The sequence below is a fragment of the Ruditapes philippinarum genome, unplaced genomic scaffold, assembly GCF_026571515.1.
Source record: "Ruditapes philippinarum isolate M1 unplaced genomic scaffold, ASM2657151v2 ctg756_1_1_1_1, whole genome shotgun sequence".
NCBI lineage: Eukaryota > Metazoa > Mollusca > Bivalvia > Venerida > Veneridae > Ruditapes > Ruditapes philippinarum.
In genome coordinates, this window is record NW_026864914.1 from 106,588 (window position 1) to 125,297 (window position 18,710).

Genomic DNA, 18,710 nt, shown 5'->3' on the forward strand with positions numbered 1-18,710 from the left:
GGGGCTGGACGGCACACGGCGGCTTATCATAGTCTGCACTGGTAGCTAGGGGGCAGCAAGCTAATGTTTATAGCAGAATCACGTTTTGCTAAAACTCTCTCAAGACATGATAGAATTTAAAACATCACGATTTTACAGGTTTTGTATAAATAATTTGTATTTTTCACCGGTTATATAACTACTTAACTCAGTCTGCTGACTGAATCTATCCATCCAACAAGGGTAGTCAAAGATAAACCGACACAATTCTAAAGTTGATGAATGGTTTTGTTTGGAATGGACAATAACATTTAAGATATTGAGCGGGGCGAGGGTAAAAACTGGACATTGTACAGTCATTTTATAACAGGACAATAAATCGATTTTAAATATTTAGATAACGTATTTCCTTACGTTCTGGGCTGTTTCATAACAAGTACTCAGTCTGAAATCAGTTTCGAGTCCAAAACTGAGACAAATTTGCGTTTTAAAGAAAATGTCCTAACTTACGACTCTTACTTTCTGAAAAGCAATGCTGATGAGCATTTACATATTGCGAATAAAAGGGCCGGTCATAGTACTTCAGGAGAATAGTTATCTATAGTCAACAGTATTTATATTGAAGATAAAAACTTTATTGAAGTTAGTCCTAAAGTTGTTTTTATGTTCTAAGACTTACGATACATTTAGGACTTTTTATGAAACGCAGTCCTAGAGTACATAACAACTTTCCCAAATTACTACGCAGCGCTAGTCTCCTGGTGTACATCCTTCCATTGTTCCCTATTATTTATAATTTATATGCATGCATTTTCTCTGTGGTGAAGACGTTCCAGCTTTCTTATCAATTTAATCTTTCATGTGAATATCTTTATATGAATATGCGAATTACATTTACTTTGGATTGTAAACCAAAGTTAAAAGCCAACCTTTTTACGGGCGAACAGCAAATGGACTTTGTCCATTACCGTTCATCACAGTAAAAGGCATGCAGCGTTTAAGACTTATGAGTCGCAAAATCCTTAAATTGCAGACATAATTCGCTACTGTGTAAGGTAATATGGCCGTAGACAATTATAGGTGATGATAATCCATTAGTAAATATATGTGTATAGATAATAGAGAAAAAACAACAGATGCATAATCATTTTTACATTTATTATTTACAAGTCAATTACTTTTTGAGACAAAATTTTATGAAACTCATAAAAACTTTGGTTGCATAAATTTTATACATCAACAAATAACATATGTTCACCATAAAGTGGTTGACGAAATATTTTGACAAGCATTTTGCATAAATTAACAAAAAACTACCTTTTCCAATTTGCTGTAGTATAAAAATAGAAGTAATGGAACACGCCCTCAAAGCATAGAAGCCAAAGAAATATAAGAAATATGACGCTCGTTATTTCAACTGTAAGTGCCATTAGTAGGACTGTATCAATACTAATTAATTTTCAAAAGGTGAACAAAAAAGATCATCAAATCATCTATTTTATATATATATATATACATGTATACAAAAACAAATCATCAATTTGATACAAAATTGACAGTAGCGACTTTGAAATATTCTTATAATCATGCACATGAACACACAAAACAAACACTATTTTGTCCAATTGAAACCGTCATAAAACTATTGACTTAATGGTTCGTTATTGCTACCTCTAATAATTAATAGAAAGCTATATTAGTTTCCGATGTTCTTTCTGCAATACGTCCATTTCTGCGTGCAGATATCTAAGTCATTACTAAACTGTTAAAAATATATAATATATCTCACTTTGTTTCGACGATTCCATATAATGATATAAAGAAAATACATAACTTGACATTACATAAATGATGGTCCCATTTAAAAGAGAACAAATTTTTTGTCTACGATTTCTTTTCTGAATAAATTCAACTGACATTTTAGCTACAGCTACAATGGTCCCATCTGTTCCGTATATCTTTACAGAAAAAATATTTAAACCAGAACACAACTTCTCTTTTTCAGAATAATCAATTAATTCAAAAGTTGCTTCTAAAACACACAAAACGCACATGCCATATCTAAACTTAATCTTTCAATTCTTAATTGCTATACTTTAACAAAAGCTTTCATAAAACAAGACAGAAAAGAGACTATAATCAAAATGCTCTCACCTATTGAAATGATCATTATTCTTTTGTTTTCTACTTCAATTACCTTAACCCTTAACCTGCTGGAACTGGTGCCATCAGTCAAACCGGCTGGAACCGGTTGTTATTAGCCTATGCCGTTAGTAAAACCGGCTGGAAGCAGTTATTAGCCTTTGCCGTCAGTAAATCCAGCTAGAACCAGTTGTGATTAACCTTTGCCATCAGTAAAACTGGTTGGAACCGGTTGTGATTAACCTTTTACAGCAGTAAAACCGGCTGGAACCGGTTGTGATTAACCTTTGCCATCATTAAAACTGGCTGGAACCGGTTGTGATTAACCTTTGCCGTAAGTAAAATACATCCAGGCCTAGCTGCATCTGACCTGGCTTTATACTGTCGGTTGTACATTTTCTTACCCTCTTGTCACTGAAATCCCATAAAGTTCAAATGGACTGTACCAAATCCAAGGCAGACACAAATCCAGCAAGTTCTGGGTTAAAATAGATATACTTCTTAATTACACACAAGAAGAAATTCAACGAAGTTCTTTAGAAATAAAAAAAAATCCTTAATAAAAAAATCTTTTAATTTCTAAACAAAATGAACAGAAAATAATCCAAACTTCACACGAACGGTTTAAACTATTTACAAAACAGTCTTAGAAGCATTAAAGTATTTGTTCAACTAACAGAATTTCAAAGAAATAAGTAACTAAATAATAATAATACAATCAATAAAAAGGTTATATGAATAATGCCCTCATTGAACAAACGTTTACATCATTTCTACATATACATTCTATATTCTTTCAAAAAAAATGGCTGTCTACATGTAAAAAAATGATGCAACATAACCCAAGGCTACTGTTGCTGAACAAAGATAATTATATCAGTGTTTATATATATAGGGAAAGAAATATTTCCTATTCGATAATGGAATCCTAATGGAATGATAATGATAAGCAAAACAATTCAATCCTGTGTAATAAATACATGATTAATGCAAATGGTACATAAATAGTTCAATTGATTTATAATGATAAGCAACAAAAAGACTATTCACTAGTACCTAATGTTCAATGCTATGCAATAAATAAGTGAATTAATTCGTTAATGGTAAAAGATGATCACAAAAGACTAATATGCAATGAATAAAAATATTTTACCAATAATATAATTATTCAAGATAAGGAATTTCAAATGACAAGCAATACAATGTCTTCACTCTATTGTCAGTACATTACAATGCAACCTCTGTAGAATGACCCTCTGTTAAGCAATCACCTCTTCACAACAAGTTTCAATTTTTTTCCAAAAACTAAGACTTCACTTTAAAATTTAACCTCTACAAAACAATACCTCTACACAAAGACCAACAAACTTTTTTATCTTTAAAAGAGAATTGCTTTGAAGAGGATGAACTGTACATCATTCATATTTTCAAGTCATATATCATATATCACTCATCTGCCAATATGGCACTTACATAACAATACGTAACTATTATAACAGTATAAATGTACCAAAAACTAACCTTTCCAATTGTCATTAGAATACTGTGATAATGTATTTACTTATAGCAAGCTGGTGATGCCATACCATTTAACAAGCAAATGGTGAAATTTCTGAAGTGTTAAGGTCTATTGCGTAATAATGATTAAGACTAGGTTGTTGTTTTTACCTTTGCTCCATGCCTACAACTAGAACAATGCAAAATGGCAGGAAAACATTCATGTTTTTTAGCACAAAGAGTGTGTAGAGAAACTTCACCAAGTTCCCTGTTAGAATGAATGGTGTAATAGTATTTACACAAAAAATGTATATACATTTCCTTTACATAAAACATCTAAAATTAACCGAAATTAAACAATAAATTTACACAAAAAAGAAAACATACACATATTTAGCACAATTTGTGCATAAAGACACATTTCTAACATTTGAAATAGGCAGGTGGTTCTACCTAGTATATTAACAGTTAAGCCAGAATATGAGCATTTCAAATTCACGGTTCAGCCATAACAAACATATTATAGTTAGCAAAGATTAAAACATTCAATGTTCTAATTTCATCCAAAATATTAACACTTTATACTCCCACTTAAGCCAAAGTTATGTTCACAATTCAGCAATAACATGAACATTTTATGATCACATATTCAGTCAAAATATGAACATTTTATGTTCCCAGTTCAGTCAAAATATGAAAATCTAATGTTCACAGTTCAGCCAAAAAAAGAGAACTTCTCAGCCATGTTTTAGCCAAAATATCATCTTATCCTTTCATAAATTCAACTTAAATAATCAAAAAAGTATATAGTTAAAACAAACAAACATTTTCATGTTCTCACTTTAATCAAAATATGAGCATCTTATATTGAAAGTTAAGCCAAAAAAGGAATATTTCATGTTCACAGTTAAGCCAAAACATGAACAATTTATGTTTAATTTTCAACCAAAATATGAATCATGATCTTTTCATAGTCACTATTAAGCAAAAATATGAACAGTTCAACTTGTGCTTTCATGAATTCAACTTACAAAAATAATAATGTCTAGCAATAAAAATTTCAATCAATGAAATATTGTTATAAAAAGCAGAGAAAAAAAGTAATAAAACTTATGTTAGAAATACAAAATCTTCATAATAAAAATTAGGAACATTGATTCTGTTAATACATAATTATAAAGGTCACAATTAAATGTTCAAAAATATATTATATAATGTACAATACAACCAATTGTGTATGTATACATGATGCTAATTACAAAATGACAGGCACATGTGAATGAGTTAATCAAGATAATACATTAATTATATACAAAATGATTGGGTTTGTTTAAATAACACAGGTTTATGGCTTATGCACATACAAACAATAGATTCAGAATGTTTGATGGGGATTATCTGAAGATTATATCCCACATGACAATGTTACAAAATGAAATTCAATGGTATTTGTACATGATGAAATCTGTGATGTTCTTTAAGTATTCTAAGTAGGAATGCTATATATAAACATGATTAGATCAACTGAAATCTATATTTTAATTTAGAAACAGTTCCAAGGACACAAGTTACTTCATCTTGAGGATTCATATGGTTTAAAAAGAATCGAGGATCCTGGATGCTTGTTTTCAATATGGCTCTGTACCTGATCAAACCGAAGTGGAGTAATACTCGGACAATATGGGCATCTAAATAAAGTAGCTTTGTTTAACATGGGCGGTGTGGCTGCAGAATTTTTAGATTGCGCTGGAATTGCCATAGGTGCATTTCCTGTTGAATTAAGCACACTCACTTGAGGAATTTGAATCGGAGGAGCCGACATTCGGACAAACTGAGCATTCTGAAGGGCTTGATTACCTACTGGCATTGCAGGTATGCCTTGAGTCATGTTCCCTAAACTAACCACCATATTTCCGATGACAGCTGCTGTCCCGATAGGCATTCCAATAAGTTGCTGTACTTGTGACGTAGCAATCATTTGTGAACCTGCTGGTCTATATGCTAAAGTGCTAGGGGTATTTTGCCGAACTTGCTGCGGTATCATAATTGGTTGAGTAAGCATTTGTGGCACAGGAATCTGTGGTCGTGGAAGTTGCATCTGAGTGCTTGGTCTCAAGTTAAATACCTGAAATAAGTCTGGGTTAACACTTGCTCCAGAAACTTGCACTGGTCCCATATTAGGAATCTGCAAACCTTGCGGTACTGGTGATGCAGATGGAGTGGTTTTCGACAAATCAAGAGGAGACCCTGTCACGGTTGTTTCTGTGTTATCAGGGGTAGAACTTGCTGATGGTACCTTCTGAAATGGACCTTTGCTGGAAGGTCTTGAAACAACAGGTACATTTAGCACAGGCCTTTGACTTTGTGGTGTTTTCAATGTATCAAGGTCAGAAGTATCAAATAAGGACGACTGTATTGATCTTGGAGTCCCCGAAGAAGACAGAACAGTCTGACTACTGGTAATATTCTGCAACCGTTGTAAATTTGTCAGAGTGGCTTGATTCTGTAGCGCTGACCCGAACATTATAGACTGTGGCGATGATACTTTGTTCAGTTGGTCATATCTTATCAATGGCGGTGGTGCTCTCATTAATGGGGGCGGGACCGCTGCAGAAGACACATTAGGCTTACTAGTAATCAACTGTGATGGATGAGAAGGAATCGTTGAAGATATTGATGTGGATTGACCTTTTTGTGATAGCAGTCCCTGTTGTTCCATTTTCTGAACTTTAATTTTCTGAATCGATTCAAGTAAACTTTTCTTTTTCTTCGGAACTAATGGTGCTTGAACAGGTTTAGTCCCAGCTGGTGGTGCTGAGAAATTTAAATTCGGCTGTTGCAATGGGTTTAATGGCATACTACTGACATGGGTTGAATTTTCTTGAGGAATAGATACTTGTGGTATAGGTTGTAACTGAAGATGTGCTGTAGTCAGTCCTGGTACATGTAATGTTGGTTTACTTTGCTGTACTGTCGTTGGGACTGGACTTGGCTGCTGTTTCTGTTGTGCTGAATGTGACGACCTTTGGCCAGATTTGGTTTTATCTTTTACGAGACATTGAATTCTTACAAAATGATTACCATCAATCGCCAATGAAACATTAACCTCCGATGATTTTCTATTATGCACCACCTTGATATGATTGTTTACCAAGTGCTCTGTCTTGGACTTAAACACTTTACAAACAGGACAAACATAAGCAAAGATTTCAGAATGTTCATGTTCAAGATGTTCATATATTGTTTCTAAAGATGGCATATGTTCCTTACACTTTAGGCACATGTAAATGTCCTTTTCAATGCTATTCCCTTCCCCAAGTTTAATTCCTTCAGGCAACCGAACTGATAATGTTTTTAAATTACGCTTGGCTGGCTCTGATAAAGCAACTGGAGGATTTGGATTGTTTGTAGGGTGGAGTTTTTTAATATGCTGATGAATCAAAGCTTCTGTTTCAGCTTCCATATCCTTGCAATATGGGCACTGAAAGAGTCTTGGTATTTCTTTATGAGAATTTCTTAAATGTGCAACCATGGCCGCTAGCATTGGAGCATGTACATTGCACTTTTCACATTTAAAAGAGTTACCTATTTTTCCCGCCACCTGACTTTTCTGCTTCGGAGCAGCTAATTTCGATTTTAATTGCAACTGTTCTTGGAGTGCAGATATAACATGCCCTTGAGCGGCACTTCCTGCAGTTGCTACTGAATATGGCGGTGGAAGAACGTTAGAATGTACGGGATATGGTGGTGGAGCACTCACTATGAGAGGATAACTTGGTATTCTCAGTTGGGTTTGTATCTGGCTGGTTGGAACCGAATGAACAGGTGCTACTTGTTCTTCCTTTGATATAACTGTATTATGGTCTATTAGATTTTCTTGGTCCTTCAAACTAACAACATCAACAATTTTTAGGTTGAGGCTTCCACTGTCATCATCGTCATTTGGCTGCTCATTATCACCAGCACTGAAATTGATATTGAAAAATTATGTTAAGGTCCAATTATTTGACCCTTTTAGGGCATATTAATTCCCAACATTACTATCAAGTTGAATAATTGAAAAAGTCAAAAAGCAATTTATAGTACAAAATGTCTGTGAAACATGCATGCAACCAATTAATCATGGTACATGTACATAATATTATGAACTCTTAATGAACTCTCAATTCATTGTTATACATATTTTGTTTGTTTGTTTGTTTGTTTCATTTTACGCCTTTTCCAACAGTATTTCAGTCATATAGGCGGGTAATTTCCTAACCATCGTTCCTGGAGAGTTACACCAGTACTAGACTACCTTCCTCCGCGCTAAACTACCAAAGCATCTCCCGGGGATCGAACCCACGCCAGAGAGGTAACTGGATTAGAAGTCATCGACTCTAACCCCTCGACCACGGAGGCGGCTTGTTATACATATGCTTACATGGTATATCATCATGTAAAATAAGTGAGCATAAACTAATGACTAAGATATAATTCTGAAAAAAAAAATGACATAACAAACCTGCTGTGTAAAGAGTTATTTTCCATGTTTCCTGGATTTTCAATCGTTGCCATGTTTTCTGTGGCTTCTGGCAATGGTTTATAGATGAACTGGGACCCTGGATGAACCTCTCTGTAGTGCTGAGCAATCTGCTCTTTGGTTTTATAAACAACATTTTCACACTGGGAACAGACATACTGAACTTCGGTATTTTCAATATTGTTTTGAGTGTCACTTTGAATTTGAGCATTGCTTGGCTCAATTTTTGATGAAGTAGGAGAAGTTTTTGCCATTGCTAAGTTAAGATATGTATTGTCTTTTTGGAGTGTTTTTAGAAGACTCTGATTACTTGGTTTACTTTTAGATCCAAGTGAGTTACTGAATGCAGCCATATTTTGTTCAACTTTGTCTTTGTCTTGAATAAACTGTAGAAAATTTGCTTCATATGCATCAGTTGCTTTTAAAGGTGGTTTTTCAATATAAACAGCACTTTGGCCAACAGGAATGTCTTTGTTTTGAGATGTCATTGATTTACTTTGTTCAATATTGATATCATCAGTGGGGGTTTTAGTTTTCTTCCTATGATGATGATGGTGGTTTTTGTTGTGTTTTTCCGAGTCAGAAGATTCTGATTTATTTCCAGATTTTGTTTTGCTCTTCTCTTTCTTTTTCTCGGCCTTTTGTTCCTCTTTGCTTGACAATTCAACAGGAGAATCTGGAGAGGGTTCAACAATATATGTTTTACGTCTTGATGAAAATCCACCTTTAACTTTAATCTTAAGTGGAGGAACGGTTTTCCTAGCTGTTTGCTGCTCATTAATACTTTTAATTTTTCTAACCTTTTTAGGTGGTGTTATAGCCACTTGTATACTAGAAAGTTCTTGGTTTTTGACAGGGGTACTACGTTTTGGTCTTAATGCTCTTTGTTTTGTGTTTGGGCTTGAATTTTCAATTTCGTTTTTCTTCACATCATGCATATTACTCTGATTTTCAATTTTCTCTTGCTCACAAGGGGTATCTAATTTAACATTGTTTGTATCATCATTTACAGCACTTTCTTGCGATGCACAAGCTTCGTTAACATTTTCATTACTAGTACTTATTGACAAATTAACATTTTCAGTATGTCCAGCTTCGGTACCAATCTTGTCAATTTTATCTGTGTCTTCCAAACCACTTTCTATCGCATTAGTTAACTGAGTTTCACCTTGTGAAGCATCTTCAATTTTATTTTCAGTGTCATTTTGCATTATAGAAGAATTACTCTTTTCCTCATCTGAGATATTTGGAATATCTTGCAATTCAGTCTCTGATTCACATGAGCTTTCTGCTTGAACTTGTGCACGTTCAAGTTCTTTAATAAAATCCTTAAGAACTATCTTACAAGGTCTGCAACGCTTCAACAAGTCCTCAACACTTTCAGCTCTTTCTTCTATTTCTGTATCACTTTCCTCTGTTAATTCTGGTATTTCAGGAACAGTATTTTCAGTCGATTCTTGGTCCTTGTTTTGAACAGGTGATGATTCTAAGGAGTCTTGTCCTGGAATCTTTGCTTTCAACTTAAACTTCGCTTCTTTACGTGACAATTTCTGTGCCTCATTTCTCAAATATTCATTTTCTTCCAAACTTTGCTTAAGCGCAATATTATCTAGTGGTGACCTAGAAATTTTTTGCCTTAATTCAAACTTTCTAATTACACTTGTTTCAGGAGATTTACTTTCAACAGGATTTGATTTTTTCTCAATGACAGTTTCTGAAATAGTTTCATTATTACTAGTTATGTTACTATCTGGCTTTGGTTTTGGTTTCCTTCCGGGTTTCTTTCTTATCTTATTATCTGTAACATTATCAACTTGCTTTCTTTTTGACAGAGGTATATACCGTTTTCTTTTCATTTTATGCTTAATTCTGACTTTCTTAATTTGCTTGGCCTCTCCTTCTATAGCTGTGTCAACATTGCTTGAATTGATATCTTCATTTATTTCTTTATCAACTACATTGTTTTCTTCTGAAACTAATTTCAGATTGTCTTCATTTTTTAGAGTTATAGTTTGTTTTACTTCTGAACTTTCTTTTTCATCCTTTGTGCCAAGAATTCTTTCTGAAACAATCATTTTATTTGGCTCTTCACAATTACTTAAATTCACAATTTGAGATTTTTCTTTCATATCTCCCCCTTCATTCTGACAGTCCTTTATGTCTTCTTTAACACAATTTTTCTCATTTATTTCACTACCTACATGTTCTCCTACATTTTCCTTAATCTTACTTGTTTCAACTTTTTCATTTATACACTTTTCATCTGCACTTGGATTAAAAGAACCTCTTTTCTTTTCAAGATCTTCTACAATGTCATCAATTAACTCAAAAAGCATTTCTCTGATTTCAATTTCTGATTCCGTATAAAGTTCTCTTCCAGTTGACTCTAGTTTCATCTCTGCATGAAAGTCTATCACATCTGAATCATCCACACTCTCCTCTACTGGTGGTTCTTCAGGGAGAATATCATCTTTGAGCTCAATTGTACATTCTGTATCATCACTATCTCCATCTTCACCATTGTTTACATTATTACTATTTTTACTATCTTTAACTTGAATATCTTCAACAGATTCACCCTTATTTTCTAATGTAACATCAGTAAATTTTTCAAACAACCCTTGACGATAATAATCTGATTTTACTGTGGGGGAATCTGCCACAAAAGAAGCATTTTCCATAGACTCAGAATTGAATTTGCCACTTTGATTTGTGCTATCAACACTGGCCTGTGCTGCTAAAGTCTTTTCAGAGTTTTCTTGGTTTCTCTTAATGTAAGGTTTCCTACGTTTCTTCCTTACACGACTTAAAAATGGGGACTGCTTAAGCATTCTATTGCGATAAGCTGTGAGTTGTGACACATACTTTTTAACAATCTTTCCATCCTTAACTTTAAGTGTCGGTGATTTCTTGATTGGACTTTTCTTTCTCTTAAATAAAGGTTTCTTTTTAGGAATAATGGTTTCTCTCTGCAACTGATTAAGGTCACATTCATCATCAGTTTGTATCCTTTCTGCTTTTTTCCTTTCTTTTCTTAACTGTTTTTCATCCAGCAAATCAAATTCACCACTAAGAGTACGTTTTCTTTTCTTTCCTGGAATGATTTCAAACCTTTGCCTGGTTCTTACAGTCTGATCATCACTTTCAGTGTTCTCCTCACCTAAAATTAATACCTGCTTCTCAATATTACGTTTCAAAGACCCAATTGAGTTTGTACTTAATTCAGAGCACACAGATTCTGTGTCACTAAATTTGGAAAAATCAAAGTTTTGTTTCCGCACATTTTTAGTGTCAGCAATATTTTCAGAATCAGGCTTTATAATTGTCCTTTCTTCAAGAGTAGCTGTTTGCAAGGCTCCATTCACTTCAACACTTTTAGCGGAATCTTCAGAAAGGAGATCTGTCTTTGAATCCTCTGATGGTTTTAGATTAGTTTCATTCAAAGAATTTTCAGACTTCTGCACATTATCCTCTGCTTGCATGGCACCTTTTCCTTCTGTAGGTTTTATGTTGTGTTCAAATTTCATTTTCTCTATAAGCCTACTCTGCAACTTCCTCCTGAGATCATTTGAAGCTAGAGGTTTTACATTTTGATCAAAATCTTCACCAGTGGCATGCGTCTCTAAAATTCTCTTTTTTCTTATCTTACGAATAATGTCTTTTTCTTTTTTAAATTTGGCAACTGATTTCACAGAAGTAAGTTTCTTAAAAAACCCTTGTGGTCTAAATGATAATTTTGGCCTATTCTTTAATTCAATAGATATATCATGTCTAGCTTTAAAGAGAACTGTTTCAATTGCTTCATCAACTGTACTGACATCCATATCTCCCTCTGTTTCATTTTCGAAGAAAGAATCAGGTACTTCATCTTTTTCTGTGACAACACTGTTTTCTTTTGAACTATTTGAAATTGTTTCAACCTTATCTGTATTCACTTTTCCTGACAATTTACCAGGAGTACTTTTATTTTTAGTACCAGGAGGTCGCCCAGGACCTCTACTTATTGCTTTTTTCAAACTTTGAGATCCAAACTGAGTTATTTTTCTTGAAACAATAGCCTTAGCAGCTTTTCTTTTATTTTTTAGAGCTGTTAAAGCGCCATAGATTTGTTTATTTTTAGCACCAAGGGGTCTACCAGGCTTTCTCTTTTCATTGGGAGATATTCCATTTTCATTAACTTTACTTTTGTCATTAGTTTCAAATTCAGAACCTTCAGTTTCAACTGCAGACATACTACTTCCATCAGTCTTATTAATCTGAATGGGAGTCATAACTGGTTTTAGTTTAGGAAGTTTTTTAGCCCTTCTGAAACCTTGCTGCAAGCTGCTTTTTCCAATTTTTGAGCCATACTGTCTTTTTATATTAAATGCTTTCAAATTATCTGATTTACCTATTGATTTTAACTGATCCCTATTGAACATTTTTACTTTTTTCGGACGACCCGGTTTTCGCTTAATTGGAGGACTGCTATCTTCTGTTTCATAATCAGTCATGTTCTCCAAGGGTGATGTTTCTACAGGTGGTTCAGCATAAAGAACAGGCGGCGTTTCCTTTGGTCTTCCTTTTTTCCTTTTAAAACCAATATTACATGGTGTAAGTGGATCTGGACTTTTAAAATGATCATCATCACCATTTGCCATTTCTTTTGATGATAAATCTAAAGACTTTGGTCGACCTCTCTTCTTTTTAATCTTATCACTGTTTAAAGTACTGTCACTTCCTAAACTTTTCCTCACTTTACTAGAATCACTTGAAAAACTCCTGTTTTTCTTGTCTAAGTCAGTTTTCTTGAGTTTCTTTTCATCACCTTTCACTTTGTTTTCTAAGGAAGATTCCCGTGAGCTGCTCTGCTCAGAAGAACTACCATCCCTAGTTAGACTGTTTTTCCTTCCAGCCTTTTGCAGAGATAGATTTATTCTACTTTTTCTTTCATTTGAATTTTCTCTTGAGCTTGATGGTGTCCCTTTATTGGAGCCTGCCAAAGAACTTTTTGAAGTTCCCCCTTTCTTACTCTTTATTGAATCTTCATCAATAGGGAGGGTCGATGACATTTTCCATTTTTTAGGTGCCCCTGTAATGTACAAAAACATTGGTTTATAATTTCTTGAAGCACACAAAATATGTGTCCTTTAAATGAATAACATCTATTTAATCATTCATATGGTCTCAATATATCTGTCACTCCAATATTGATATTGTCTTTTACTGTTTACAAATCCTTGCAGAATGTGACTGCAAATTAATTTGCCATTTTGGCTTCAATCTTAATACAATTTATCGTTAAGCATATACAGTCTAACTTGCCCATGCGACCATGTGTATTAAGTGACTTTTGTCTTATGCAGCCATGTTAAATTCCCCCCGATCATTTTCAGTTTATATCTTTATATATTAAGCGACTTTTACTCTATGCGACCGGATGTATAGAAACGCTCAAAAGTATGTGACAGGAAATTTTATGTCATTCTTGTTTCAATTCTAAATATGTTTTTAAACATGTAATTGATAATTTAATGTCATTTTGGTTTCAATTTTATATTATTTATCTTTAAACATAAATGCTTTTAAAACATGAAATTGCTTAGTCTATGTCATTTTGGTTTCAAATTTAAATAATATGTCTTCAAACATAAATGCCAGCAAATTGATTGTTATTCTGTGAAGCTCATGATTACTTACACACTTTAATTGAATCTCATTTTTACTTATTCAATTATAAAATTTAATGACATTTTAACTTAATGTATCACTGAAACTGTTAACAATAATATTATAGCTTTACACAAAACAAGTATTTATAAGTTGCTTTATCGTAATATAAACATAAGTATATCCTCAAATAGTGTAACAAATTGGTATTTATAAATTGCTTTATATTATTTATATACATACATAGTGTATTCTAAATACTATGTGTATCATAGTATAATGTTATGGAGTTTTTCTCTTTTAAAAAAAACAGTTACTATTCTGCTATTAAATCAATGTTTAATTTCATAAATGTAATCCCGTACGATACATGTTAATCATTGGTCATTGGTTAGATTGCCAACTTTCATTAACCAAACTAAAGTTATACAGCAAACAACAGTTTATGCACATCAGCCATATAACCTGGCACAAATCTTTAAAACAAATTCATGATAATGCACAGCAGCTTTCTTTGACAAAAAAGGAAATTAATTCATAATTAATAACACAGGAGCTGTGTACATGTAAAACTATTTCTTAAATGTCAGAATTGTTCAATGGAAGGGACGTTACAAATTATCAGCACTATAAGTAACATTCTTCTTTTATAACTTTTATAAGGCCTTTCATCTATCAGTTTTGTATTTTATTTCAATATAACCATCAGTGAAAAAAAAACTTTATCATATAATTTCTTAAAAATATCTAAAATAAAAAAGTAGTTTGTTGTGTATATCTCAATCATAAAAATGCATTAGATTAATTATCGAGGGACTGTGATGTCACACAGGCTTTCCAGGTATAAAGCTGTTGGTACCCACATTTTTAAAATTTGCCATTGAAATCCCTATAATTTTTAATGGAAATGTTCTATTATTTCAAAGAGGCACTATTTTTGCATTAAGTTTGACCACTTTAAAAGGTTTTCATTCTATAAAACTGTATCCTAAGAATTAATATTCAGCAAAAGACAAAGTCAGTCTATACATAAACATGAGCACCACATGTCATGTCAAAAGTCTGTTAAAAGGAGCATAACTCCAAAAAGGTTACTTTCAGAATTATGCCCCTTGTCTAACAACTGCACCATATCATGATAAGCAAGTATTCCAAGTTTCATGTTGATGCCTTTTGTTATGTTAGAAAAATGTTTGAACTATGTATATTAAGTATTTTTCAGCTAATAAATGACCAAAGACCCTCCTGCACTCTTGATTCTTACATATCCCTTTCTTAATCTAAATGTATTGTGAAATTTACACTAAATTTTAACAAAAACCTCAGTTACCTTAACAAATTTATTCCAGTACAAAATTGTTTCACAATCATCCATTATAAGACACAAGATGTTCTCAAAGATATTCAATCATTCAAATGTTTATAAAACAATTATTTATGTGCAGTATTTCCTCAGATCTTTATTCCATACAAGCCGAGTCAATCATGACTCAAAGGGTTATCTTTTTAACTCAAATAGTACACTGTACAAACTCCATTTTTTTGTTTAAAAGTCATTGAGCTTTGATAAAAATCATGTTTTACGCATTTACGCAACATTTTTCTCTTGATTCAAAAAGAGATTATAAATATGAGCAAACAGCGGTTCATGCATGCCTCGGTCAGATTTATCTCAATTTTTTTTTATTTTATATTGCTCCTTTATTTTTACCAACCCTTTAAAAACATTAACCAATGCAATTATTGTAATCTGAATTCAGCTACATTTAACCACAGATGCCTCTTATTAAATAAATATCTTCTGTTTTAGTTCCTCTTATTAAATAAATATCTACTGTTTTAGTTCCTCTTATTAAATAAATATCTACTATTTTAGTTCCTCTTATTAAATAAATATCTACTGTTTAAGTTCCTCTTATTAAATAAATATCTACTGTTTAAGTTCCTCTTATTAAATAAATATCTACTGTTTTAGTTCCTCTTATTAAATAAACATCTACTGTTTTGAGTTCCTCTTATAAAATAAATATCTACTGTTTTAGTTCCTCTTATTAAATAAATATATACTGTTTTAGTCATTTCAGCAAATTTGCAGTTGACACTTTAATTAACATGCTGAATATTTGTCATGGGTATGCCTTGCTTTTGTTTGTTTGTTTGTTTGTGTCATTTTACGCCTTTTTCCAACAGTATTTCAGTCATATAGGCGGGTAGTTTCCTAACCATCGTTCCTGGAGAGTTACACCAGTACTTGACTACCTTCCTCCGCGCTAAACTACCAAAGCATCTCCCGGGGATCGAACCCACGCCAGAGAGGTAACTGGATTAGAAGTCATCGACTCTAACCACTCGACCACGGAGGCGGTATGCCTTGCTTTTAACTTGGGTATGCCTTGTGTTGAACAGAGAACAGTCCATTTTAAATTTAATGGATTTTAATATCAAAATACAAAATTTGAGTTTAAACAAATATTATTATAGCCCAGGGATTGTTTTTGGCTTATTTTATAGCCGTTATTGGGTCATATTCCCAATTGAAAATAGTATATTATTTTCCCAATCCACAAAAAAAAAATCCCAATTGAAAATTGAAAATTACAAAATAAAAATATTGAATAAAAATTTTAAAATCTTTGAAAATAAGGGCTTCTTCACTGTAATAGTGCTTAAATGTTTGAAGATGCCATCCTACACAGTGATTGTTTGCATTCATTTAAACATTGCAAAATTTCAGTCATGTATTTTTCCCCAATTTTTAACAAAACACTGCTGAAATACCCAATTCCATGGGTATGGTTCATGTTCCCAAAATCCTGGAAAAAATCCCTGTATATAGCCTGGTAAAAAAGACTGCAGGGATGTGCAGGCTGGCCTGGCTCTATATGGCAAAGGTCAGCAGGGGCTTATCTCATTTTCTTCATGATGAAGCAAATTTCAGTCAGTTTCAATTCATTAAGCAATCAGCTATTCATTAATTTTCCCTTCAAGCTATATTTCAATAAAACGTTATGAGACATGAATATATATATAATTATATTCAATGATTTATTCAATTTGTCACCATGGTGATACTACTTTAAATCACATAAATATATCTCAAACATGACAATTACTATCATTTTCTCATATTATCCTCACAACTGTATGTTGCAATTATACAATTAAGCCTTCAACATAGCAAATATGTCTAGCAGATAACTGTTCAATCAATTTTCATAAAATGCTAATGTTTCTTTTTTCATACTCTGTAATAATAAATTTATTTAAGATATATAAGTAAGTAATAAGGTTTGGCTGTTACAAATGCAGTTTGCAATATGAATAGAACAGGCGGACAGGTCTTATAAGCCAAATAAGGACAGGTCTTATGAGCCAAAAAAAAGACAGGTTTATGAGTCACATGACAGACCTTTAGAGCCAAATAAGAACAGACCTTAAGAGCCAAATAAGGACAGACCTTTTGAGCCAATAAAGACAGACCTTTTGAGCCTAATAAAGACACACCTAATGAGGCAAATATAAACTTGCTAATATTATTATTGATACCTCACTTTTTTGCAATGTTAATTTCTCATGAGCCAATGGGAGCTATTCTTACTATTATAATGCTCAGCTAACACCTTGGTTTACAGTTTTTTCAACAAGATGATAATTTTGCTGTTACCTACAAACCTATATGTTATTTTAAAGAGATCAAAAATTCCACTCGTCCGCTCGTAATTACAAGTAGAATTTAAGAGAACTCAATGTAGGACAAGTAGAAAAATGTTGCTTGCATATCAGATTTACAAGGTACTCATCCTGCAGGACGAGTGACTCTGAAAATGTTTTTCAATGCCTGCTTATACTATGTCATATGGCAGCATTACCAAAAAGGTCTTGCGCTGCATACTCAGGTTAACCTCATGTGAAATAAATGTTTCATTGTAAGATTGGGCTCAGTCTGGTTTTACAAACATTTCAGTCACATATACCTTTATAAAGTAATCTTAACAGAGTCTCAAGATTCTTTAGAAGCAACAATTGAACAAAATTAGTTTCCCTCAACAAATATTTATTCAGCGTTTTAATTCCTGCAAAAGACTTGCAGAAAAAGACTTTAAAGCAATGGTAAATACTTCAAGAACAATGTCAACATTAATTGTAACTACAATTTTACAGATAACAGAACTATAGACAAGTCTGTTGCAAGCTGATGTTAATTTAAATCCTTGAAACAAACAAACTATCCGCTATATACCTTCAACACAAAATGCAGATTCATTTTGGGGGTCTGGAGCAGCGGCTTCTGTGGAGTCCTTTAGAAATAAATCAATTTTTTCTATCCTGCTAAGTTTTTGCAATATCCATGTATTAACATCCTTGTGAAAACATTATTCTCACAAAAGATTTTTAAGTTTAAAGCTAATTTCACACGATTAATCCAAATTTTGCAAAATTGTTATGGTTATAATACATGCTTTCATATCTCAGATGATTAAAATGTGTTTCAGTGCCTTGGTCCTAAACTATATTTCGCCAGCTATGTGTCACATCTTTTATTGCATATATAAATATCATAATAGTTTATCTCAAAGTAAAATGAATGATTTGAAACATCTGGGCACATAATTAAATGGCAATACAGAACCATCTCACTTCGAGGAAATACATTTGAAAATAAAACTTTGTTATTGGTTTTTTCATGAGAACACAAATGTCATTGACAATCAAAAGGTGTTAAATATTTGAAAGTCCACACTTTTGTACATATATATTTTAAAAGTAAATGACACTTCAACATATAAATATTCTTTAATAATCCTATTAAAAACAACTTTTTTTTATTTCTATGAAAACTGCTAAGGAGCCAGTGAATTACCAAGGCCCAACTTTATATATTCTTTATGTATATGTCAAGAAACCAACTTGCCACTATAAT

General features: G+C 32.8%; 1 protein-coding gene across 5 annotated transcripts in view; it reads right to left on the reverse strand.

Moving 5' to 3' along the window:
- Positions 1-1,123: 1,123 nt before the first annotated feature.
- The window catches only part of LOC132727261 (uncharacterized), a 34,777-nt gene continuing 17,190 nt past the window's right edge, over positions 1,124-18,710 (reverse strand). For 3 of the 5 annotated variants that reach the window (XM_060712685.1, XM_060712684.1, XM_060712686.1), the window contains exons 3-4: positions 8,123-13,211; positions 1,124-7,583 (exon numbers count right to left, since the gene is read on the reverse strand). In XM_060712685.1, coding sequence (XP_060568668.1) covers positions 5,192-7,583; positions 8,123-13,211 — 7,481 coding nt within the window. In that variant the 3' untranslated portion in view covers positions 1,124-5,191. The remainder of the gene's footprint in view (positions 7,584-8,122; positions 13,212-18,710) is intronic. The other 2 variants (XR_009625321.1, XR_009625320.1) reach the window with 2 other exon arrangements.